Genomic DNA, 26,781 nt, shown 5'->3' on the forward strand with positions numbered 1-26,781 from the left:
AGTTAGCGGTTAGCCACCGTGATGCTAACGGCGGCAGTAGTGAGATATTCTGGTACTACAGTGGAAGTTTTCTTCATTCAGCAGTACCAGAAGGTAACCAGTGAATCCAAGAAGTCACATTTGTTCACCTCAGAATTAACATCTGAAATCAGAAGTGTGAACAACCTTCAACCTGAGTTCAGGAGAGACGATGGAGGATCAGCGTGAGAGGAAAAACTAAAACCAGTTTCCACTTGCCAACAAAATGTTGAGTTTTCTAGTTTGTGAACTGGGAGGGTTAAACATTAGCCCCGGCCCTGCGTCGACGCTCCGCCCACACTGATGATGTCATCGCCACCGGCCGCTGCTGCAGCTCTTCCAGAGTCGAGTCGGAGAAAAGCAGCAGGACAAGGAGCTGAACATGGCCGACTCCCCCAGCAGCAGCCCCGACTCTCCATCATCTAACTCCTCCTCCTCCTCCTCCTCGCTCCGAGACCTCCAGCACTCAGGTAGGACAGCTGTCCGGTCCTGGCACTCACCTGACGCTCAGGCTGAACACAGCAGCCTGTTGTCATGGAAACGGTTTGAATGGGTACGTGTGATTGGCGGAAGGTCAACTTGTTTTTGTTTAACATTTCCTTTATGTCTGTACTTGTGTCTTAAGTGGGTTTTGAATATGTGTTGTATTTCATTGTTTGGGGCCTTGTGAAAGAAAAATTGCTGTCACCCCTCAGGACAGACAATAAAGTTGATCTATCTATCCCCTGGTTGCCGTCGCCGCTGATCCTGGTTGTGCTAAAGACGGCAGGCGGTAAAGCAACAAAGCCCTTTTGTCCGGCTGCTGGTTAAAACCATCAGCTGACTGAGATTCAGGAACAAACTCCTGACTGAAGGAGGATTACTGAATATTTTCTCACTCTGAGAGGTTCCAGCTTCTATTAACAGACCATCAAATGTCAGCTGTTGCACATCTCAGACGTCGCAGGTCGTCAGAAGATGAATCGGCACCGAGATCACCTTCGGGATGCTCAGCACTAGCGTGGCTTCATCAATTAATAGATCTGTGGATCATCTGCAAAACAATGGAATTTCAAGGTTTCCAAGTGTGGAATGTGAAAAGTATGGGTCCTAACACAGAACCCTGAGGAACTCCATGGTTAATCTTAGTCTGAGTCGAAGAGTCGTTAACATGAAGAACCAGTCTGATCAATATGACCGACGGCAGTTTTATTTTACACCTTGAATCCCGATATGTTCCACTGCCTATAACAGGACCAGGGCAGAGACCAGAGGCCAGTCCACTGGCTGAAACAGGACCAGACCAGAGACCAGTCCACTGTAACAGGACCAGACCAGAGAACAGAGACCAGTCAACTGTAACAGGACCAGACCAGAGAACAGAGACCAGTCCACTTTCTGTAACAGGACCAGACCAGAGACCAGTCCACTGTAACAGGACCAGACCATAGACCAGTCCACTGTCTGTAACAGGACCAGACCAGGGTACAGAGACCAGTCCACTGTCTGTAACAGGACCAGAACAGACCAGAGACCAGTCCACTGTCTGAGTGAAGGAGTGTTGGAGCAGAGCTGCTTGGTTTCTGATGTGAGGAAGATGTAACGGGTTGGTTGAAGGTCAGACGAGCATCCAGAACGTTCCAGAACGTCACACTATCAACATCTGTATCTGCTGAACACATCATCGTCTCCTCCTCCTCCTCTTCCTCAGTGACGACTGACGAAGGTCGTCTGCTGTGAACCTCCTGCTCTGCCCTCAGGTCTACAACCAACCTGGAGGCTTTTATTTAGGATATTTACTGGCGTCCCACCATGGAGTTTCTCACACACACACACACACACACACACACACACACACACACACACACACACACACACACACACACACACACACACACACACACACACACACTATAAAGATAGAAAGACTCCAGAACATTCCTCCACTTTACTCTGGGAATACTGGAGAGTACAGGGAATACTGTCCCCAGGGGAAGGAGCAGGCAGCTCAGGGACTTGAAATATGTCCTAAAACATGTAATTTACCTTCAATGAGACTTTTTATTTTTTATTCACTGACGACGAAACAATTAAAAGTTTATTTTTAAACTTAATAAGTGTGAGAATTAAAAAAGGGCCAATTATTCAACCCGACCATAAATCATCACCGTTCATGAGCTAACCTCAGCATGATGAGGCAAGGTTTTACGCTGCTTTCAGAAGAACAGGTACTGGAGTACTTCAACTGGCTGTACCTGTAACTGTAGCTCAGTATCTGGCAGTCTGTAGCTCAGTATCTGGCAGGGTTTAGAGCTCAGTATCTGGCGGGGTTTAGAGCTCAGTATCTGGCAGTGTCTGGAGCTCAGTGAAGAATGCAGCTCCGGGTTAATCAAATCCACATGACATCTGATCTGAAAATTTAACTAGGATTACACTTTGGGAATGAGCTTCTCTCAAACTACTCACACAAATCTGATTTAAAAAGTGCAGCAAAGCACAAATGTAAATGGAGTGACATCACAGAGGGAAGTGTTTGTGCTGAGCAGCTTCACAAAACCTGGACTGGAACAGATGGTGAAGATCAGTAGTTCTGGACATGGATACGTAACCCAGCATCCAAACATTCATCACATTTATTTGGATTTTGAGTTTCTGTTTTTCACAGTTTGCATGTTCCCCTGCAGGTTTAACGCCTCTGGAGTCACTGCTTTAAGTTTACAAACATGACTAATGATGTTTAACTATTTAAATGTCAGCCATCTTTGTGGACACAGTTGTCCCTCCACGTCCAAACATGGACGCTCGTGTCCTGAGAGAGAAACTGTGTGTGTTGAGTGACTGACAGCCCGGCGCTCTGCAGCCTTACAGCTCGTCCAATGGAAGGAGCCCAAGAAGTCTGCGGCGGCATTCGGCATATCGATGCTGGTCCTCGTCTCCGTGGCGACACTGTCAGTCATCAGTGTGGTGTCCTACCTGCTGCTGGCCTGCCTCTGTGTCTCCATCACCTTCAGGTGGGCAGAGCTTCTGGTCACGTAGGTCAGTCACACCTGAGAAATGATGACACGTGTACTTCCTGTCTGCAGGGTTTACAAGTCAGTGATCCAGGCCATCCAGAAGTCTGACGAAGGTCACCCGTTCAGGTAAAACACACACACACACACACACACACACACACACACACACACACACACACACACACACACACACACACACACACACAGTAACCCCCCCCCAGGTCTCTGTTGCAGCGGGACATCTCGGTGTCCTCTGAGTCGATCCGGCTTCTGGCTGATCAGAGTCTGGTTCACCTGAACTGGTTCACCTGTCAGAGCCGCCGGCTGCTGCTGGTGGAGGACCTGGTCGACTCCCTGAAGGTCGGTGGTCTCGTCGTGCTGCCTGAGCTCCTGTCAGCCTCCCGAGCATCGCTTTATCATCATGTTTCGTCTTTGTCCTCATGTTTCAGCTCTTTGTCACAGGGTCAGCTCATTCTTGTTGTGATTCATTCTTTATCATGTTTGGCTTTTTGTTGTGTTTGTAGCCGTTTGTTTTGTTTCATGTTGCGTTTCCGTAATTTTTCAGCTCCCCCCCAATCACTTTTCTGCTTTTTGTCCTGTTTCAGCTTATCGTTACATTTTGTATTTCTATCATGTTTGTTCTTTTTATCGTCATATTGAAATGGTTTTATTCCATGATACATTCACGTTTCAGCTTTATGTGGTCATATTTCAGCTGGCTGCAGTCATGTGGGTGATGACTTATATTGGCGCTATTTTTAACGGAGTCACCATCTTGATTCTTGGTAAGTTTTTTTTTCACTTAAATATTTCTCATGATGAAAAGCAGTGATTCAGTGAGTGTGTGTGTGTGTTTCTCAGCGGATATATTTTTCTTCACCACACCACTGATCTACCAGAAGAAAAAGGTAGACATGAACGTTTTACACAACTTCTCACTTTTTGTAAAACAGGGCTTTTGATGAGGTGTGTGTGTGTGTGTGTGTTCAGGCTCAGATTGACCACCAGGTGGCGCTACTTCGGACCAAACTGGAGGAAACTGTTCAGAAGTGAGTCTTGGTGTTGTTTTCATTGTTATTGTTAGTAAACACTGCAGGTGAGCCGTTTCCATGGAGATACAGCCTTCCGTATCATCTGATGACACCGTCTGTCTGTTTCAGGCTCCAGGACCGGTTACCTGGAGCTGTGAAAAGAACCAAGGCTGAATGACAACTGCGGCCCCTCCCCCTCCTCTGATTGGTCCATTTTTAACATCTAACCTGCTGATTCTGAAAGAATTTGAATAAAATCAAATACGAAACAAAGAAAGTTCCTGCGTATCTTCACCTTCAGCTCTAAAGTTCATGCTGGATCCAAAGCTACTCATTTAGCTTCAAGGCTAACTCCTTTAGCATCGCTCCTGGATACTCTCTATATTACTGCAGGTGTGTAATGGCGCCTCTTGGAGGCCAGACTTAATAAAAAAAAAAATAAAAAATGCAAATAAGAAAATGTTTTATTGTGGGTGAAGCAGGTTAAAATTGGTTTGATAAGAAATAAAACTGAATGTTTTGTGTTGGGACGAAACAGAATGTCACTATGCTACCGAACAGTTTCTGAATCTGACCAAAAAAAACAAAACAACCTTCAGTTTAAAATCAGCCAAGAATCAAACACGTCTGGTCTCACTGTGACATCACTGCGTCCTCTGGGCTCTGATTGGTTGTTTTCACCAGCCGAACGCCTGAGAGTTCGCCATGTGACATTGTGCTCCCTCATTGGTGGAAGTGACGCTGGTTGCTATGGTAACGCCCCTTGGTGCAGCATCCAGGTGGCGAATCTGCGGACCTGCTCAGCGGTGGTCTGACTCTCCTCCTGCAGACGCAGGTTGTCCTGACGGAGACTCTGCACCTGCTGCACCAGCGCCGCCTTGTCCTGTTGCTCCTACACACACACACACACACACACACACACACACAGAGGTCAGTGTGATGACAGCACACACTCATCTGTGTGATATCATGTTCGGGGGCGTTACCTGCAGCAGGTCGAACTGCAGCCGCCGCAGGACCTCCTCCAGCTGGTCAACTTTACCGGGGAGCGAGGGCATCGCGACGCCACTGAGGGGTAGAGGTGATGTCACACTGATGTCACAGAAAGTCGCATGACGTCGTCAGGTAGTTCCTCACCTGTCCTGCAAAGCAGCACTCTCCGATGACGCCGCCGCAGCGTGAGAGAGCCGCCGGAGCTCCGAGAACAAACCTGCTGCTGCAAACAGGGAAGAAACATCGAAAAATAAACAAGATGCAACAACTAAACAAAATATTAAATAGAAAACAAACGAACATCAATATAGAAGAAAAAAGCAAAAAGAAGAAACTAAACAATTAAACAACAAATGAACCATCGGCACACAAACAATAGCAAACATAAAAACATAATAAACAAAAATAATTCTCAAACAAACAGGAACTTGACAAAAAAACAGCCACTGAGGAATACGAGCAGCAGCCACGAAGTCGATTTGTTGTTGGTTTCTCCTCACCTCTGATGGTTTGAGTGACGTCTGCCAGATGTTTCCAGAGGAGCTGGGCAGACCCTCGGGACAGGGACGTCTGTCCACGACCAGCCAATGAGCTGTCAGAACGATGGAGTTTGTCTGTGGAGTGAGACAGGTGAGACAGGTGAGCAGGATCTGCGCCACATGTCCAGTACCTTCAGCAACACGCTCTCTTTGTCAAAGTCTCACTCCTGCGCAGAGTGGGCGGCGCTCCGGGCGCACTCGGTGTCTGCAGGTCTGACAGCAGCGACGTTCGGGAGCCCGGGCGGGACAAAGTCCGGTACAGACTGTCCTCCGACAGGCTGCGGGTTAGAGACCTCCATGGAGACAAGGGGACGATGGAGGACTGAAAGACCAATCAGAAGTCACACACTGATGATGTCACAGTTAATTAATCAGCTTCAATGAACAGACTCACCTTCAACCCCACAGTGACGTCACGTTGCATCATCTTCACACACTCTTCTCTGATTGGTTGGCAGCTCAGTCTGAAAACATTCTGGATTTTACTGACATGAATATAACAACAGTATTTTAAAAACAGAAAAATACCAGCTACACAAATATTCTGTATTTCATTATAACAACACATACTCAACTGAATGTATGTCTGGTCTTTGTAACCGATGTAAAAAAAACCTCTTGAATCCCAACCAGCAGAAAATCTGGTTTCAATCATATTTATCAGGACTGACAGGAGCAAGCTAGAGATATTAACTATTAACTTCATTGACTTCCTGTGAAATCTAGGTTCAGGCCACCTTGGATCATTTCCTAATTAAGCTGCTATATGTTACGACCTCCAGGTGGCGACACTGAGCTTCTTTTCTTTCTTGCTCTCCAAACGATGTTTCACTCTCGCATGTCATCGACGCTCTCCTGTGCCATCTTGTGCTCCCATCGCCTCCCGGCTCTCTGCAGGTTTTTCACTCACCTGCTGACCTCTAGACTTTCTACTTCCTGTGGGCGGAGCTTCTCCTGGGCGGAGCCTCTGGTGGAGGTGAAGGATGCCTCAGGTGAGTCTCTGTAACAGATGGAGCCACGTGAGCTCCTTTTAGGTTTTATTTCCACAACAATAATCAGAGCAGAATCTCACAAGTCTCCATGTTCCTGGGAAATGAATGGGATAGTTCCCAGCTGGGAACTGGGAACATTTGAGAAAAGTGCTTGAAACGGCGTGTGGCTGGATGTGAACATCAGCCTTGGATGTGATTTCTAGCATAAATCTAAACTTTGACCCTCTCTGACCTCCGTCTCACCTGAACAGACAGCAGCTCTCACTCCGCTCCATCAGGTGACGGGTGGAGGCGTTCCGGTGGATTCCCCTGCTCCGCTCCTCCCCCCACACATCCCTCAAAACCAGCGTCCCGGCTGGAACCGGGGGCGGGGCTGAGGACACGCAGAGGGCGGAGTCTATGCCACTGTCCAATGACGTCCCTGTGCGGTGGGTGGGCTGTGTGTCACTGCTGCTGCTGGACAACGTGTTGCTGGTGGAGCAACTGGAGAAACTTTTCCCGGAAACCTACAGACAAAGATCAGAGATCAGCAGACGCTCGGAGCAGAGGATTCTTCTCCACACTGGACTCACTCTCTGCGGCGCAACGCTGCTCTCACAGTCACACAGCTCAAACTGCATCGGGACCTTCATCACCACAGGAGGCTGAAGAAGGTTCTTGTTCTCTGGAGGACATGATGAAGACGTCACGATGAAGAGAGATCATTCTGGTGTTTATCCATATTTAGCAACTTTATCTTCTACATCTTATACACTTCATTGTTCCTACCTGAAACCTTTGAACTATTTAATTTTATAGTTGGACTGATTCCTACATTGCCACTGACGGTGTGATGATGTGTGAGCGACTCACCCTCAGACTTCGACCTTCTGCTGCTCTCCACCCTGGACTCATCACAGCTGATCGGCCAATCGGAAGCTCTGAGGGCCAAGATTAACAGGTCAGGTAATCAGATTACTCTGCGTAGAGGAAAGAAATAGTAATTCAAATAATTTCTATGCGACCGGAGATGAGTAGTGCTAACAGTAATCAGATTACCTCCTGTGGATCAGTTGGGGTTCAGTGGAAGTCGACTGACTGCAGAGAAAGAAACAAGGTGAGAGAGAGCGGAGGTGTTCTGGTTCTCTGCAGGGAATCCGGTTTCCTCACACAGTCTGTAAACATTTGTCTGAAGAAAAATGATGGTGCTAAGCTAGCCAGGTAACTGCTGCTGGATCAGTGGTGTAATCCCACATTTCACCACAGGATGGTGCAGTGAGTCACCACCTGCTGTCAATGAGAGAGAAACAGCAAAGAAGCAGACACTCAGTGACTCACGGCTGCTCTCTCACCTGCTTCCCTCTGTCAAGCTGAATATGGATCTCGGCTTGATTGCACTCAGCTGCTGCTCAGGAACACAGCCTGCACTGTGATTGGATGGTACTCTGGGTGTGGGAGGGTGCCATGTGGGCGGGGCCACTTGGAGGGGACAGAATGTCACGTCAGAGAACTCAAACATCGGGACACGAAAAGTTTCTGAAAAACTCCTGAAAGCAAAACAGATTGAACAAAGAGTGAGTGAGTGAGTGAGTGAGTGAGTGAGTGAGTGAGAGAGAGAAACAAGGCGAGTGTCGGTGACCTGCGTGGCGTGCCGTCCTCGTGTGGCGGGATGACAACCATGTTGACCATCGCTGACGTCCTCAGAAGCTCAATCATCTGTTCGTGAGACAACGTTACCAGGGCAACTGAGCAAATCTCCACCAATCGGCAGCCAGAACAAAGCCCCGCCTCCCAGGCGCAGCCGTGGGCCTCCACATCCGCCACGACGCCTTCAAAGTTCACATGAAATCCGAGCTGACCCGCGAGGTTCCTCCTCAGTGTCATTTCAACTGCCGCAGCGCCGCTGGTGACCACCTAGGGGCGTGAAATCACAAATACCCCGAGATCAGATCCAAACTCCTCCCACTTTAAGATTAGCAGGGTGGTTGGACCAATGGGAACGCTCCTCACCTGCAGCCTGTGTGTGATCTCATGCCCGTCCTCCCACCATCCGTCCTCCCGCCGTCCGTCCTGTGCTGAAAGCAGCAGACAGTCTCCACGCTGGTAGAAGACTTTGAGGTGTCGGTCTGCGGAGCTCCAACCGATCACGTCTCTGCAGTGGCAGCTGAACACCACCTGTCTGCTGTCTTCCTCGATCAGCACCACCAGCTCACTGGAGATGGCGAGTCTGCAGGCGACGGCGGCGGCAGAGCGGCTGAAGTCCGTAACCGCCACGGCCCAGGTGAGTGCACCAGCACTCTGCAGGTGAGCATGAGCGCCCCGTGTGCTGCGCTCCTTGTTCTTCCCGCTGAAAGGAATGAAGCTAAACCTGGTGGAGGATGAGGACTCCACTGGCGTCGGGCTGCTGAAGTTCTCCACCAGCTCCTCCAGGCGCCGCTTTCTGCTGCATGTCACCATGGCAACAAAAGTGTCAGATCTGCGCACGGCGTGCTGAGCATTTATGATCTTCGTCAACAGGAAGTCTCTGAAAGCGGGGGAGGCGGGAAACATCCAACCGGACGGAATCAACGGGCCAAACGAGGCAACGTCTCTGCACCTGGACACGGCAACACTACAGCACACACACACACACACACGTCAGCAGGTGGACACACAACACACTCAGGTGCAACGTGACTTGTGTGGGTGACACACACCTGTAGCAGGTGTGCTGGCTGCAGGGCCGATGGACTCTGACGATGATGAAGACCCGGTAGAACTGAGAGTGGATGATTTCTGGATTGAAAGGGGGATCTTCAGGCTGCTGGAAGACGAGCGTGACGGTGTTGCTGATGTGACCGTCAAGCCGCAGCTGGGAAACAACAAGAGTAGTCAACAGTCATGGCGTCAGAGTGAAGATCAATAACAGTTGTGGCGTCAGAGTGAAGATCAATAACAGTCGTGGCGTCAGAGTGAAGATCAATAACAGTCGTGGCGTCAGAGTGAGGATCAATAACAGTCGTGGCGTCAGAGTGAGGATCAATAACAGTCGTGGCGTCAGAGTGAGGATCAATAACAGTCGTGATGTCAGAGTGAGGATCAATAACAGTCGTGGCGTCAGAGTGAGGATCAATAACAGTCGTGGCGTCGGAGTGAGGATCAATAACAGTCGTGATGTCAGAGTGAAGATCAACCCCGAGAGCAAAACTCCAGCTGGCATTTTAAAAACATACAACGTTTACAACCCGTTACTGCTACGATCCTAACTTTGTTGTTTCAGCAGTAGAAGTATTAACAGTAGTAGTATTAACAGGAGTAGCAATAGTGACTGTAGTAATATTAACAGTAGTAGTATAAACAGTAGTATTAGTAGTAGCAGTAGTAGTAACAGTACCTGTTGAGTATCGTTGGTTCTGGGTTTCAGTACAGAAACGTTGAATTTCAGGTTGAAATCATGAAACTTTGTGAAGACTGACGGACTCCCTGTTGACACAGAACAACATGTTTACTGCGTCACTGCGAGTCAGTAAACAATCAACAGAAGACCTGGCTCAAGCTCTTCTTAAAGGAGACATATCATGCTTTTAAATCCTTCCTTTTTACATATAAATCATACAGTTGTGGTCTATACAACGCAAAACTGCAATGCTTGGGTCTGAATTCCTCATTATTAGAGCTCCACAGGCCCCTTTTCTACCCCTTTTCTGATGTGCTTCTGAGAGCAACTCGTTTTGGGGCGGTCTCTTCAAATGCAAATGAGACACTTCATACCCCGCCTCCTCTCCAGGTTGCAGAGGTGACACTCGGTTCAACGTCACCCTGTTCGGCCATCTTTGTAGTTTGATAGAACAGATACAATTATCTAGCGGCGCAGAAACTTTATATTCACACATTATTTACAAAATGTCAACAACGGAAGATTTGTCCATCCAGCCATACATGTTGGAGCCAGAGTCGGACCCGGCGGAGCGAGATGAAAATGACGATGATGCACCTACAGAACAACGTCTTCATATGGATGTAACGCAATGGTGTGTTACTATATTTACACTAACTTCTCCATCCATGCCCACTACTACAATACTGCCTGTATTACATCGACTATTTAACACAGAAGTTACATTATAATCTAAAACGAGCACACAGCGCTAACATATGAAGACGGTGCAACTGCTAATGCTAACAAAACAATGACAGGGACGTCTTATCATCACACTTTTTAGCGTTATATACAGCTTACCAAAGTGCTCTGTTCGTCGTCTCCATAGATAGAAGGAACTGACCGCTCAATCAGACCAAGTCTTTCGGCAAATCCTTCTTTATACTGGCGGAGGTTGTTGAAGCAGTCGTCCTTAAAGTGATTCGCGCACACAAAAATGACCTTACCCACAGATGTGGGTACATTTCTGTGAAAAATAAAACTCAACCAGGCACTTCGAAAAGGTTCTGATGCTGGGAGACGGTGTAACGAAGCTTGTGGGTTACTACATCCAACAACCGAACATTTCGACTTATCCTCTCGTAACTTCGGTTGGACTACAAAATCGCAGCGAGAAACAAAAATGGCGGATTGCTCGAAATGTCGATGTCCTAATTTGGCAGTTCCGCTGCGAATACTGTGACGTCATTGTTCAAAAAACGTAATAGAGAATAGAAAAATCGAAACCGATCGCAAAATATGACCAAAACAGAATATAAAGATATCAACGGAGCACCTGAAGAGACTACTTTGAACTTTGCTGTACTTCTAAACACTCTAAATATACAACAAAATGCATTTAAGGGCTAAAAAAGTGGATTTAGCATGATATGTCCCCTTTAAGGTGTGATACTGGTTCTGGGTTAGTATCAGGATGTGGTTTTGATTCAGATCTGACTTGATCCTTTGATTGGAGTCAGGAATCTGTATCAGGTGTGATCTTGGTTCTGGATCGGGCCCAACCTACCCTGGCAGTTGGTGGAACCCTCCAGTGGGACTTTAAGGGTCAGCAGGTTCAGGAACTGTTCCAGAGCAGGACCTCCGGTCTGGTCCTCAGCACAGAACTGGACGTCGACACTGAACTGGGAGCTGAGCTGGAGACCAAAAATGAAGGGATGAGGGATGGGACGTGTCAGTGGAGATGGGAGGGGCCTGTGGTTACCATGGTGACCTCAGAGTTCAGCTCACCTCCTGCTGGTCCAGCTGCAGCAGCAGGTCAGGGACTCTGGGAGAACTGCTGGCCCGTTTCAGACTCTCAACTCTGAGTTCAGGAACCATGAACTGCAGAACGTCCTTCAGTGGGAGACCTCGACTCGTCCCGCGTTTGGATGAAGATGGAACTGAGTCCTCCAAGATGGATCCTCTCAGGGTGAAGACCTGCAGGAGGGCAGAGACATGGTTGGTCAAGACTGAGGCAGATTAGGGTCAGAGAGAGACCAGCAGGCCGGACCCAGGTGGACCGAAGTGGACTGAGGTAAACACGTCACCTGGCTGGTTCTGAGGATGACCCGGTAGTTGTACTGGGTCCCTTTGTGGAGTTTCTCTCGCCGGACGCTCAGAGACACTGGACCAAAGGTCTCATCAAAGCCAAAATAATTCTGGTGATCTGGAGGGAAGAGAGGGAGGTCAAAGGTCACACATGTAGGTGTAATCAAAGAGCTGTCCTCTTCCAGTGCAGCCGAATGACTCTAAATCTGTACGATGTCGGAGGGTTCAGAGCCGGAGCTCCACTATGGAGCCTGAACTTCGTCTTGCAGAGGAAGAAAACGGAACCCGGAGTGAGGGACGCCGAGACAGAGGACCGCTCGCACATTAAAGTTCACTTTTTCCTCCTTGAGCTGTGAGACAAGACAGTTTACGTTAAACATTCTAAATGTGTTTTTGAGTTCTCTGCTGGATTCAATGATCCTGTTTCTACATGCAGCGGCTCCACAGGCAACAACGACTTTATTACCTCAGAGGAGACTGAACCAGACCCTGAAGGCATCATGATTACTGGCAACTTGTAGAAAACGGATCATATTTCACTTCATGGTTTTGACCTGGCAGAGTCAGAACACAAGGAAAACACAAACCTCTGGTGTAGAAATACTTCAGGTAGTAACCGGCTCCGTGATCAACGTGTTCGATGCTCCAGTTGTTCATCAGGTTTAGGGGGAAGGCTGGCTTCTCTCTGCAGCCCTCCAGAACCGAAACGCCTGCATTGGTGCGTCGCCCAGCATGCGGCGCTTCGCTGCTGGAGCTGAGGACCCGGGTCAGACCCAGAGTCCTCTCGGTCTCTCCTCCCACCTCGGTAAAGAAGAAAGGACTGCTGAGCACCAGACCGCTGCTCTTCCCGTCGTCTGCATCAGTTGACGTGCCGAGATCGTGGCGTCCGTCCAGAGTCCGTGGAGACGAGTCTGAGCAGGGCGACGTCGTCCAGGCCTGGAGGTCTGTCCTCCGACCACAGGGGGGCGATGCCCCACCCACGCCCAGGAGGATGCTCTGAACATCGTAGTGAGAGAAACATTTGTGAGGGGTCACCGTAAACCAAGAGTCCTGGCTGCTCCTCCTACCGACAGTTCTGTAGACCGACGCCTCCTGGTGGTCCAGGCCCTCCGAGTGGAGGAGGTCTGGAGCGACCGGGACGGAGGCATGCCGGAGTGGTGGTTCAGAAGGAGGAGCACTGGGCTCCTGCTGCGTCCTCAGCGTCTCGCTGGAGGGGTGGAGGGTGGAGGGGTCCAGCCTGGAGGCGTCCAGGGTGGAGGAGCTGCCATACGCTCGCCTCAGACTGGCGCTCGTGTTAGGGCTGATGGCGGCGGGATCCACACCTTGGTCTCCAGCGTTGCTGATCGCCGCCTCGCTGTTGCTCCTCCTCATCGTGGACTGAGTCCTCCTGGTGGGTGGGGTAGAGCCTCGGTCGTCACGCACCAGGAGTCTGGTCTCGGAGTCAGTCTGCCGGTCCAGGTTTGTCTCCAGTAGCGGGTGAGAACCAAGCCGTTCATTCAGGGAGCCGGGGATCAGACTGTCACTCCTGGCCGGGGGCTGGACAGACCCGTCACTTCTTCTCTGGGACCAGTCTGACACCCGAGACCGGACCCCCATCTTTGGTACGGCAGGAACTCCTTGAACCAGAGGAGGCCCCATAGTCCTGATCCTGAGAAGTCCTCTCAGCTGGTCCTACTGGCAGACGTCATGAATGTCCGAGATCCATCAGGATCACAATCACCACCGTCCTGCAGATCCGTGTCCAAGACCGGGTCCAGTCCTCATCTGCCCAGACCTGAAACACAGAGACACGACGTCACAGTCTCGTCTGCTGACTCATCACTTCTTCATGTCGTCTGGGAGGCTGTCAGAACACGTGTGAATGTGAACCTCCGAGAAACAAGAGGCGTCATGTCTCAGAGCCGCACACACACACACAATTTTAAACCTTCCTGTTCGCTCGACAACAACAAAAACCAGTAATAAGAAAAAAGAAAATCTATAGAAACAATGAAAGAAACAAAAACAATAATGGGTTAAAATGTAAAAAGTGACAAAAAAACATTACCAACGATTAAAGTAATTACATTGACAGCAACTGTAAAATTAGGTACAAGCAAAAGCAAGAACACAAATAAAACCAAAAACAAGAAAAGAACAGTAACGGGCCAATCCGACGACCTGGATTAACATACCAGGATATCTGTTACCTAGATTAACTCACCCAGACATTCTGGATCCCAATCAGTGTTAATACAAAGCAGGTTATCAACTCACTAGTTCAACCCATGAAAGGGGGCGGAGCTTGCAGCGTCTGACCAATCACACTGCAGAGCAGCTGACTTTACCATAGAGGAGCAGTTATTCTCTGAGATTATGAAGAATTATAACACATCCAGCAGCTAAAAGCAACTCCGCTGCTGCTGCAGCCAAAGCCAGAACATTCCTGACTTGTTAATACTGACTTGGTGAGATTAGAGCAGATTAATTATAGTGACAATATAAACAGCTTTTCCTTTAGTTTACCTTTTACATCAAGTTGATTTGAGGCTGACTTTTTGTGAGTGTGTTTTGTGTTGGAATATTAATTAATATTAATTCTTCACCATGATGACAGGAGCAGATCTGCTTCCATAAATTCCTTGTTTCTGCAGTTCTGTCAGTGCGACCATTATTATTAACTCATTATTCAAAACAAGTCAAGAATCAAAAACATCCTTCAAAGCCTCAGTGACCAGGATTTACTTTATTCAGCCAAAAAGATTGCTCTAAAAACTCCCTCTTCAGCACGATGCTCCTAACTGCGCTGAAACAGTGCACCAATCAGAATCATCTAAGAATGGGCAGATCATTTTGCAAGAGCTCTGATTGGTCAGGAGGCGGAGCTTTGACCTCTTATCCAGAACATAACCTGCTGCAGAGCAGGATAGACATTCGGAGTCAGTTACCATGGTGAGTTATCCCGGGAAGAAGTGAATCAGCATTGTAGTACAGAAAATCAGAGTTAATCCTGAAGTTACCTCAGAAATAGAAATAGAAAACCAGAGTGGTAGTATCGGCTCCTGGAGCAAAAACACTAGAAACTGAAATCAAATAGAAGAATGATTGAAACATCAGCGGACTCCACAGAGCAATTACAGCAACAAGCAAGTAGAGCAACATAAATAAAAAAACAAATAAAAACAACTATCAAAACAACAACAAATGAAGGAACAACAGTAGGAACAGTAACAAAAGCAATAACATCAACACCAATAAAAACAAGAAAAAGCAACAGAGCAGAAAACTGAAGATCAACGTAACAAGACCAGCAGGGCGGATTCCAGGAAGCAGGTTATGTGAAAAGTCAGAGTAAGTTAACCCTGAAATGAGGGAAATCTTGAGTTATTGGTTCCAAATAAAGAGATGAATTCAGCTCTAAGTCACCACAGGTTTTGTGGAGGAAACTCAGAGTTTCTACTGGCTCCTCTCACCTGAAGCTCTCACAAAGAATTTGAGATGATTTGTCATGAGAGAATCTTCCGTTGGGGAAATTCCTTCCTGAATTGCTCCGTGCCAAACATCAGAGCACATTTTATGCACAGCACTACGTTTTATTTGAATTTTTTTGTGAAATAGTAGTTTTCTTTATAATATTGGTAAAGCAACAGTGTGTAGAGCAGGTAGAGAATTATGGTTTTGTATTTCCTGTTTAGCTGCTTCCAAGTCGCGTTTCTCCTGTTGGATTGCACCGAAATAAAATTCTGATTTTATACCTATTTATTATTTCTCTTAAGCTAAAAGTTCACTCAATGGCGTAGATCATTGAAACTTATACATTGCTTCATGCAGGAACTTCCTCCCAGTTCGTCTCTCTCCTCCGCTGCTGCAGCGCTGGGGCTTTTACTGTGAAAGAACTGGAGAGTTGATTGAACTAATTCAGATCAGCTGTTCTGGAACCGGAAACTCAGAGTTTCACCTCAAAGTGAGTCGACTCAGAGTTCAGGAGAGACTCAGAGTTTGTTGAATCTCCTTTCTGGAATACCCTCCTGCACACACTGAAACTATGGAAAAACAACAACAACTAAAGCAACAACACCAACATACACAGTGGAAACAACAATGAATGCAGCAAAATCCCCCACAACGGTAACAACAGCCGTAGAGCACACAAACACCAACAACAAAACAAACTAACAACACAAAGGGAAGAAAAAACTACAACAAAAGAATCAGGGTAATAATCAAAAACAACAACCTCAATGACAACAAAGGCAAAAGCTACAATGCAAAAAGTTTGTAAACAAGCAATAACAAAAACAGCATAGACAACACAACACAGCTCAAATAACACACAAATACCAACAAAACAACAACAAAGCAAAAGAAATAATGACACAACCTTAAAAAAGACATAATATCATTGATATAGAATATATAACATGATTAACAGAAGAGGAGCAAAGGTAACAATAATATATTACCAATAAAATAACAAAATTTATAGCAACAGAAAATAATTAAAAACAATAACAACACCAGCAGTAAAAATGAAATACACAAAAACATTGATGCTTTTATACACAGTTATGTTAAATCACTATGCGTGTGTGTGTGTGTGTGTGTGTGTGTGTGTGTGTGTGTGTGTGTGTGTGTGTGTGTGTGTGTGTGTGTGAGATATTTCCTGCAGCTGTCTCTGTCATGTAGAGCAGTGACAGCTGGAGGCGTCACGGTGCCGTTGGAAAAATATGAGCTGTGTGTGTGTGTGTGTGTGTGTGTGTGTGTGTGTGTGTGTGTGTGTGTGTGTGTGTGTGTGTGTGTGTGTGTGTGTGTGTGTGTGTGTGTGACATGACTGGCCTGAGGGTATTTGCAGGTATATCACAGACTAGAAATCAGGTGTGACACTTTATAGTTGAACATGTTCAACTGCAGCAGCTCAACAAGCATCGTCCATAAACACGTTATCTGTAGTGTTCAACACGCAACACATCTGTAGCACGTAACACATTAAATATTCCTGCAAGCCAACATGCATCACTTAGACAAGGAAGAAGTGACATGTGTGTACAATGTAACATGTTTATGACGTGTCACATGTAACAGTAACACTGTAACATAGAACATATCTGAAATAATAACAGGACATGACAGTAACTTATAGAATGTGAGTAACAGGTTATGTGTGTAACACCTCAGTGACATCACACAGCCATAAGATATTACTGACATGTGACACAGGTATCACATAGTAACATCTGACCCGTCTGTAACATGGCAGTGACACGTGTACATCACAACAGGTCAGAAAAACATTCAATATAATTTTATAACACGTAGCATGTTATTGATGCGAGTAACGTGTAACACGCTTGCAAATGCCTGTAAAACACATGTACAACAAATATAACATCCGTAACATACGTGACTGTTACACACCTGTAAAACACTTGCGTCAGGTCTGTAGGTCACCTGTAACATTTCTTTAACAAACGTGTAACACACCTGTAAGCGACACGCAACACACTGTAACGTCTCTGTAACAGACTTGTAACAGTAACACACCCGGAATACACCTGTGACAGACACCTAACACACCTGTAACAGACACCTAACACACCTGTAACAGACACCTAACACACCTGTGACAGACACCTAACACACCTGTGACAGACACCTAACAACTGTAATAGGTATGTAACACAACAGTAACACATTGGAACCATGCATGCAAGACACACCTGTTAGATTTATAACAGATCGACAATAGAGCGGTAACACATGGTCACACACTGTCACCGCTGCAGCATGCTTGTTACAGACCTGTAACACACCTGTAACAGGTGTAGTGCTGGCCAGGAGCTGACCAAACACACTCCACACAGAAGGTGGGCCAAACACATCTCCTCAGCTGCTCACGTGACCATTACATGTGTGTTTGTGTCTCCCACTTTAATCTGGAATAATAAAACTCCTCCGACCTCCATCCCACTCCTCCCCTCAGTGCCCTCCCAGAATACTTTGCAAAGCCCCAGACCTGTATGTGAGTATTAAAAATTTATCTCAGACCTGCACAGTGTTCAGACTCACTTCCCCCCCCCCAAAATCATCCACATAGTAATCAGATTACATGATCCCTGGTCAGGAGTGACATGCAGCTCGACCTTCACGTGTGAGGGATGTCTGACCCTGTGATCTCCAACATCGTCTACAGCCAGTTAACTCGCCACACTTCAGTTTACCTCCGTCGCCATGGCAACAACATCTGAACCATACAACTCTGGAGAATGAAATATTCATATTCACATTAACTGTGACACACACACACACACACACACACACACACACACACACACACACACAGTAAACAAGCGGCGCCATCAAACATTCATCAGCTTCCTGTTTTAACCCAGTTTACTTTTTTCAAACTTACTGACCTGAACTCGACCGCTGCAGCACTACTGCATTACTCTGAGTACTTAGTTACTCCATGTAAATCAACATTCTGGATACTTTTACTGTAACAATCTGATTGTTTGGAAGCTGATCAGGATCAGAACACAGACTAGAACCTAGACCAGCATTCAGACCAGTACCAACATCAGGATCAGACCAGACCCCAGATCAGGCTGTTCTAGGTACCATCTCTTCTCCTGCCTTAAGTCACATGAACTCACCTCCCTACAGAACGGGGACCCGGTTCACTGACTTCAGACCCGGGTCTGGTCCGGACCCGGTGGACTTTTTGTTTGTGGCTCCACAGCAGCTCCTGGTTTCTGAGTCCAGTTCGGCCGGTCTCTCTGCTGGAAGTCTTCGCTCTGGGTCCTGGTCTTTAGATCCTGGTCTCAAGAGTCCCGTGGTCTTTGTCTCGGGTTCCGGGGGTCCCGATCTCGGTGTCCGGGGTTCCTCATATAGGGTCCGGACTTAAACAATGTGTTTCAGCTGTTTCCGCTCAGTCTGGTTCGTGTTGCCTTCAGGTGCAGCTCGGACATTTTGTCTCTGCTGCCTTCGGGTCTGCTCGTTTCGTGGAAATGTCACGACTTCGTATCTTGTTTCTTCATCAAATATTAAAAAACAAAGCAAACAGCGACTCACACATAACTGTGCCTCTGTGTGTGCGTGTGCGTGTGCGTGTGTGCGCGCGTGCGTGTGTGTGTGCGCGCGCGTGCGTGCGTGTTGGGGGGGGTTACTGTTCCAATGAGTCTGCTGCTGCCGGCAAGTAATAACCTACACACACACACAAACACACAACACACACACACACACACACACACACACACACACACACACACACACACACACACACACACACACACACACACACAAACACAGTTCGAAAGAGAAACAGGTGTGTAATCAGAGCGTCTCTAATCCGAGGCCCCTTGGGGTGCCTGACCCCAATGTGTTGTGTGTGTGCGTGTGTGTGTGTGTGTGTGTGTGTGTGTGTGTGTGTGTGTGTGTGTGTGTGTGTGTGTGTGTGTGTGTGTGTGTGTGTGTGTGCCGCCTCAGGGACCAGAAACAGGAAACAGGAAGTGGGCAGTTAGTTTGTGTTTGTAGTTTGAAAATGATTCTGTTTGTGGTGGAGAATGAATGAATGACAGCTGATGATGATGATGATGATGATGATGATGATGATGATGATGGTGATGGTGATGAATAATGAAGATGATGAGGAGGAGGAGGAGGAGGAGGAGGATAGTGGTGGTGATGATGATGATGATGATGATGATGATGATGATGATGATGATGATGATGATGATGATAAAGATGGTGAAGAGGATGATGATGATGATGATGATGATGATGATGATGATGATGGTCAATGAGCCATCATCAGACTCCTGAGTGACGACAGGCCTGATGGCTGAAGGAAGTCGTTACTGTTAACGAGCTGTCTGCTCCATTAATGTGTGTTTGGGCCAAACGTTGGTTCACATCACATCACAGCAGTTTTAAAAATCCTCTGAGGTTTCAACACTTTTTAATCTTTGTGCATTTTGATTGTATATGTGTATAAACACGAACTAAAAATTATTTTTTCACCTTCAAACTTATTTGTGTATAAAGTTGTGTATCCCTGCGTGAACTCAGTGTTTGTGTGTGTATAAAGTTGTGTATCTGTGCGTGAACCCCTTGTTTGTGTGTGTGTATGAAGTTGTGTGGGTGTGATATAAAGGCTGCAGCGCTGTGAGAGTCAGCCAGTCTGCTGTCGGTTCTTCATCAGCTTCTCCTCTTCATCAGCTTCTCTTCATCAGCTTCTCCTCTTCATCAGGTTCTCTTCATCAAATTATCCTCTTCATCAGGTTCCTGCTGTGAGCTTTTCTTTTCCGACTTTATCTTTAGTTTGAATGAATTCACTTAAATATTTTCTCTTCTTTGTCTTTGTCTTGATTTTCCTCCTATTAGTTTGTCGTTTCCTGATTTCGGATTTTGTTCAAAAACTTGTGTTTTAATGTACGTTTGATATTGACAGTATATCTTTGAGGAGGATCTTCTGGCAGGATTGTTTTTAAAAGAGTTGAATGAACTCTGAAAGTTAGATTTCTCTGCGCCTGCTGAACAAACGTCATATTTAATTTGATTAAAAATCAAAGTGAGTCTGATTCCTCTCAGTGAAAACATTCCGCTGTTGAGAAGTGGCAGGAGTTCACGTTGTGTGTTTATTATTATTGACAGACCGTTCCTGCTGTGTGTGACCATGAGAGTGATGACAGATCTTCATCTCCTCCACCCTCTCCTCCTCCTCCTCCTCCTCCTCCATCTGTGTGGATTCTGCTGCTCTGCTTTGCCTCCACTGGCCTCCTCCGTCAGGTAACCTGCTCACCTGAAGCAGAGGATGTTTACAGTCCGTTTAAAGTATGTTTACAACATGTTTACAGTGTGTTTACAATGTATTTACATTATGTTTATAGTGTGTTTACAATGTATTTACATTATGTTTATAGTGTGTTTACAATGTGTTTACATTATGTTTATAGTGTGTTTACAATGTATTTACATTATGTTTATAGTGTGTTTACAATGTGTTTACATTATGTTTAGAGTAACTTTTTCACCATATTTATAACATCCTGATCAGATGAACCTCCTTCATTTAACTCAGTATGGAGGAGTCTCTCCGGATGGCTGAGCTCCTCACTCTATAACTCCATCAATCCATCACTCTAAAACCCTGTCAATCTAACCCTCTGTCACTCCATCACTCTATCACTCTGTTGGTGGTCTGTATTAATTTGTCTTTCTTTAGATATGCCTGTTATATTTTTCCACTGACAGATCAGAGTCACTGCAAATCGATTAATTACAATGGATAAACAATGGGTTATGGTTTTATATTTATTTATTTATTTATTTATCTATCTATCTATCTATCTATCTATCTATCTATCTATCTATCTATCTATCTATCTATCTATCTATCTATCTATCTATCTATCTATCTATCTATCTATCTATCTATCTATCTATCTATCTATCTATCTATCTATCTATCTATCTATCTATCTATCTATCTATCTATCTATCTATCTATCTATCTATCTATCTATCTATCTATCTATCTATTTATTTATTTATTTATTTGTTTGTTTATTTGTTTATTTATTGAGTTAGTTAGTTAGTTAGTTAGTTAGTTAGTTAGTTAGTTAGTTAGTTAGTCAATCATTTGTAATATGGGCTCAACTTGCAGCATCTCTCAACTCTAACATGCTCTGGTATCTGATTATTATTATTATTATTATTATTATTATTATTATTATTGTTGTTGTTGTTGTTGTTGCTGTTGCTGTTGTTGCTGTTGTTGCTGTTGTTGTTGCTGTTAACGGAAGAGCTTCTGTGATTCCTTACAGATCTCAGACAGACGAGAGTCGCTGTGCTCAGGATAACCTGAAAAATATCCCGGAGTTAACTCGGTAAACTTTCCATTTCTAGAAAAAACTGAAACTTTTGTTGGTTCATATTTTTCACTCCGTGTCAAAATGAAGACAAACTCAGATGACTGCTGATGAAGCTGAGACAGATTTAAGTTTCTTCATCATCATATAATGGAGATTAAACATGTCTGAGAGTTTGCAGAGGAACAATGGCACCGGTTGAAGTGGTCTCCTTCAAAGTGCCGTGGATGTTGGGCGGGTTCATGATGTCTAATGATAAAGTTATATTTGTTTCCTGACCTTCTGACTCACTGCTCCAGCACATGAACGGCCCCTCAGGTTTGATTCTGGCCTTTCAGTTCGCTGTCACTCTGAGTGTAAATCAATGCTGTGTTCTGCAGTCAGTCTGTTTCACGTCAGAAAAATACACACAGATGCTCTTTCTAACGCAGCCTGTTCACCACAGGGTTCACTACGGATTTATATCCAATGTGCATCGGAGAAGATTGTTTATCAGCGTTCAGCGGGAGAAGGTCAGAGGTCGTGGAACTAAGTGAGGAGAACATTTCATGAGAAGCACAACTAAAAGTTGAAAAAGAAGCTCAACAATTTATGTCAAACCAAACATGTGCATGTTTTGTGCTTGGAATCACACACTAAGTCAAATTATTTTCGGCTTCAGATTTTATTATTTTTTTTACATTTTCTCCTCAAGCTTTTTAACAGTCCATTGTCTGAGGAAGTCCATTATCCGAGGCAGTTTAATTACACAAGGACTTCCATTTCTGAATTTACATTCTGGAGGATTTCATTGTCTAAAAACATCCATAGTGCAAGACATTTCACTGTCTGAATCATTCCACAACTCGAGGGGGTACAGTGTCTGAAAAAAGGGATGTGATGTAATCCACTGCCCGATGCAAACCACTGCCTACAGTAATTGTCAGAGGAAGTTTAATATCAATGAATTCCCTGCCTGAGGTATTTTCTCATATTATCCGTTGTGTAAGTCTTGCATTTACTGAGTAATTCCACAGTCTAAGGACACTTAATGTCCATGGTAGTGTCGAACATAATCCATTGCCTGGGGTAATCCAATGTCTGAGACCGTCCTCATACCGAGGCAGCCAAAGGTCGAATGCCCCGTTTACACGACAACGTTTCATGTGACAACGCATAATCCGTTAAATAAGCAGTGTTTCCAATGCAGCAGCGGACACACGAACAACGATGTAGTTAGTCTGCCGGGCCACAGGAGGGCGCAGGAGGGAATCACGACCGTGAAAGAATCTTTCCACCTTGGGAGCCGGATTAAAACTTCAGGATACAGTGCAACCGCACACCGGTGTCGTGTAAACCCTCCCCCCAAACGTGAAGAAAGATTTGCGGATACACTTGTAATAGTTGTCGTGTCGACGGGGCCTAAGGCAATCTGAGGTAGCTCATTATCTAATACAGTCCATTGTCTGTGTTACTCCTCTGTCTGAGGTAGCCCACAGCATTAGGCTGTCAGAAGGCAGCTGTTTGTGTCAGTCCATTGTCGGAGGCAGTCTGTTTGAAGGCAATCGTACTTCACTGATAATCTTTGAATGTGAGTTTGATGCGTTCATCATGAAGTAGATTGTTTTGATCCACCCAGCTCACTGACTGAGTGTGTGTCGGTTCAGTGGGTCAAGAAGTGAACCAAAAAAAGTCAGTCACTGAATTAAATCATCTGCAGGAAGCGATGAATGAAAGAAGGGATCAAATCTGAGGAGAGTAAATCCTTCCTATGTTCTCAGATCGACTCGTCACGCAGACGGACTGTTTACCAGCGGCTACAGTCGGCTGCTCAGTCAGATGACGGCCAAAGATTATCTGGACTCAATGATCACCAAGCGACTCCAGTACGACATGATAAGTATCTCCTCAAACATCTGATCCAAAATATATTTGAATAAAAAGCTGAAACAAGTCCTGTATTTTCTCTTGGCAATACTTCCTGTGTCAGTCCCTGTGTGACCTGCAGGAGGCGCCATCACAGCTACACAGCCTAACACTCTTCTGAGATGCTAACATGCTAACACGCTAACACAGTTTGTTGACAGATTCAGAGTCCAAAATGAAGGCAGGAGGAAGAAGTGTTTTTGTGGGACAACTTGTTTCCAAGGTCATTAAAGGTGGAGAAAGAAATGTTCATGGTATGAAGAGGTTTTAGATTTACTTCATTTAGAACTTAATTTTAGACCACAGGGTCGATCTGGGGCTCATATGCAGAGAAACTAGTCTAAATCTTCACAAAGCAGGTTAGTCTTGTACCACAGAGGAAACTTTCCTTGTTCCTTAATGGAGAAACACTTTCACCACTTGAAGTTTAACTGAGTATAACACTGTACTGCATGTGTCCTCTGTGCAGCGATGACCAGATAGAAAACCAATTCCCTGTCAAACGCCACTCTGACGCCGTCTTCACCAACAAGTACAGTCGCTTCAGGAAACAGATGGCGGCCAAGAAGTACCTGAGCTTCATCCTGCAGGGGAAGAGGAGGTACGACACTCAGATGTTTAAACATCCAACTTTTGAAAAGCACATTTTATCATGCATATAATATCATATATCAGCGTAGGGAAACAATATTGATGTCAGTGTGTGATAATGTTATAACACAATCTGACTTCACAGAATGAACTGAGAGTCTTGGGTCCCTGCTGGTTCTTTCTTCCCAGATGTTTGCTCAGCAGCTGTATTGCTGGAGGGAAGCTGAGCGGCCATGATAGAAGTTCACTGAGCAGCAAAAGCAGACAATCAATGTTTCTCTGCTGTTGCTGTCCAGGAGAATCAGCTACTGCTAACAGCTCCCATCAATCCTCAGGCGAATCTAATCGGCGACTCTGAACGTCTCCTCACCTGAACAAGCGTTTGCTTCATCCATCCCCTTTTCAAACCATCCACTTGTTTATGTTATGGAAGCTGTATTGTGTGCAGGTTTGAAATCAAATTATTTCTTTACTCATTTACAGCCAAGAAACTGCCTCACGATTCAGAGTCCAACTTTCAGTGTGTAACTACTTTTTGTGTGTACCTGCTCACAATCAGAACCAAACAGTTTCCATGGTGATACAGATGGAGTCTCTCACAAACTGCGATTGTTCAGCTGAACATGTTGGAGCGACACTGAAAGTTCTCGTCTCTCTTCAGGCTTTAATATCGTTGAGAATCAAAGTATTGAATGTTGTGACTGAGTTGAACCATGAGAGTGTGTGTGGGTGTGTGTGTGTGTGTGTGTGTGTGTGTGTGTGTGTGTGTGTGTGTGCGTGCGTGCGTGCGTGCAGTGTTGAGGACCCTGCCCTCATGGAGGACCCCTTCTCAGCCCGGACCCCCAAAGACTCGGATCCATGACATTATCAGCAAGCTGACTGTAGTAGGTCACTTTTAGATGATGTCACACCATATTACACCGTGTCACACCGTGTCACACCGTGTCACGCCACCACGCCACCACGACACTCCGTGTCACGCTGTGTCAGGCTTTGTCAGGCCGTGTCACACAGTGTCACAACGTGTCACACCGTGTCACACTGTGTCAGGCCGTGTCACACTGTGTCAGGCCGTGTCACGCCATGTCATGTCGTGTCACACTGTGTCAGGCTGTGTCACGCCGTGTCACGCCGTGTCACGCCATGTCATGTCGTGTCACACTGTCAGGCCGTGTCACACCATGTCGCGCCGTGTCACTCCGTGTCAGGCCATGTCAAGCTGTGTCACGCCATGTCTCGCCGTCAAAAGACATGAATGTTTCTTCATTTGTTTCAGGCCCCGTGACTTCGTCCTTCCTGGAGATGTGTTGTCGTATCTGACGGTGACCTTCCACTGATGACTTTTGATCTTCTCTCAGTTTGAGATGTTCTGTGTTGTTCCTGTGATTGATCCTGATATAATGTTGGATTTGATCCCAAATGTTGTGTTTGAATAAAGTGATTCAGAGTCCAGGCAGATTGATCCTGATCAGTAAAGCCTCACAGATTGAAATAAGACATCTGAGAGGATGTCATTTCATTATTAGGATCACAAATCCAACAAACTCTGTATCTTATCCTATTGATTCAATCTGGAGGAGAAAGGAGGAAAGTGAAATTGTATCCATGAAAGCAGTTTCAATTGGAATATCTAATAGATTCTTGAAACGAAGACGAGTTAAAATGATTCTTCTCGACAAGAGCACCATCAGAAAAAAAGGCAGCAACAAGCTGAAATCTCTATATTTGCCCACTTCAGCTGAGAGTCCCACCATAGCCAAGTTAAGGCTCCACAGACTGCTCGATTCTCGGCTTGGTTCCTTATAAGATGACGTATTCGGATTCGCCACTGCGACTCCTCAAATATCAAACACAATCTCGGCCATCTGAAAGCACGACCAATTTCAGGATTTTTTTTTTTTTTTACGATTCTAATTCGATCTTTCGTCTCAGACGGCCGCGAATCGCGCAGTTTGTGGGAGACTTAAGTTAGTCCACTGGGGGTGAATATGGGGTCGACAGTTGTGCTACAATTAGGGATAGTAATAGGTAGTAATAGACTATTGTGAAACCACCTTTCAGCTCTGGAACAATCACACACACACACACACACACACACACACACACACACACACACACACACACACACACACACACACACACACACACACACACACACACACACACACACACACACACACACACACACACACACACACTTGTCCATATTGTCAAAGACGTCCAAAGCTGAGTGGTTCAGCTTTGGTCCTACAGATGAGAAAGAGCGACCCCCAGTGGACAAATGACGCACAGCAGCATCTGTGACTGAATTCCACCTGATGCCGTATCGAACCCCCCTGTGGAGCCAGGTTTGGTCCATGAGCCACATGTTTGACACCCCTCACTCAGACTCTTCACTCTGTGAATCCTAACCAAATCATTTCACTGGTCTGTATTCTCAGAGGAA

At 45.9% G+C, this 26,781-nt stretch overlaps 3 protein-coding genes across 5 annotated transcripts; 2 read left to right on the forward strand and 1 right to left on the reverse strand.

The window, feature by feature from the left end:
* Positions 1-360: 360 nt before the first annotated feature.
* Positions 361-4,586, forward strand: LOC308110251 (reticulon-3-B-like). Its single transcript, XM_080464442.1, has 8 exons — positions 361-488; positions 2,858-3,008; positions 3,081-3,137; positions 3,233-3,371; positions 3,727-3,796; positions 3,873-3,919; positions 4,002-4,060; positions 4,172-4,586. The coding sequence occupies exons 1-8, from the start codon at positions 401-403 to the stop codon at positions 4,218-4,220; spliced, it is 660 nt and encodes a 219-aa protein (XP_080320568.1). The 5' UTR covers positions 361-400; the 3' UTR covers positions 4,221-4,586.
* LOC308110250 (signal-induced proliferation-associated 1-like protein 2) lies at positions 4,484-18,912 on the reverse strand. Of its 3 annotated transcripts, none has more exons than XM_080464439.1 (21): positions 18,624-18,912; positions 12,579-13,765; positions 11,991-12,109; positions 11,692-11,880; positions 11,471-11,597; positions 9,919-10,007; positions 9,242-9,396; positions 8,556-9,156; positions 8,185-8,459; positions 7,898-8,092; positions 7,605-7,643; positions 7,419-7,486; positions 7,139-7,230; positions 6,810-7,072; positions 6,485-6,574; positions 5,969-6,038; positions 5,740-5,896; positions 5,536-5,649; positions 5,180-5,258; positions 5,029-5,110; positions 4,484-4,934 (listed from the first exon to the last, which is right to left on the reverse strand). In XM_080464439.1, exons 2-21 carry the CDS (start codon positions 13,627-13,629, stop codon positions 4,791-4,793), a joined length of 3,999 nt encoding a protein of 1,332 aa, XP_080320565.1. In that variant the 5' UTR covers positions 13,630-13,765; positions 18,624-18,912; the 3' UTR covers positions 4,484-4,790. The 3 variants fall into 3 exon arrangements, with proteins under 3 accessions (XP_080320565.1, XP_080320566.1, XP_080320567.1); XM_080464440.1 differs by lacking the exon at positions 18,624-18,912 and adding an exon at positions 14,195-14,227; XM_080464441.1 differs by having other exon boundaries at positions 4,490-4,934; positions 5,180-5,255; positions 18,624-18,759.
* A 1,239-nt stretch (positions 18,913-20,151) lies between these two features.
* LOC308110254 (VIP peptides-like) lies at positions 20,152-25,785 on the forward strand. Its single transcript, XM_080464444.1, has 7 exons — positions 20,152-20,218; positions 20,623-20,757; positions 21,795-21,857; positions 23,600-23,704; positions 24,214-24,345; positions 25,131-25,219; positions 25,612-25,785. The coding sequence occupies exons 2-6, from the start codon at positions 20,645-20,647 to the stop codon at positions 25,195-25,197; spliced, it is 480 nt and encodes a 159-aa protein (XP_080320570.1). The 5' UTR covers positions 20,152-20,218; positions 20,623-20,644; the 3' UTR covers positions 25,198-25,219; positions 25,612-25,785.
* Positions 25,786-26,781: the final 996 nt, after the last annotated feature.

This window comes from Lipophrys pholis (genome assembly GCF_963383615.2).
Source record: "Lipophrys pholis genome assembly, chromosome: 5".
Classification (NCBI taxonomy): Eukaryota; Metazoa; Chordata; class Actinopteri; order Blenniiformes; family Blenniidae; genus Lipophrys; species Lipophrys pholis.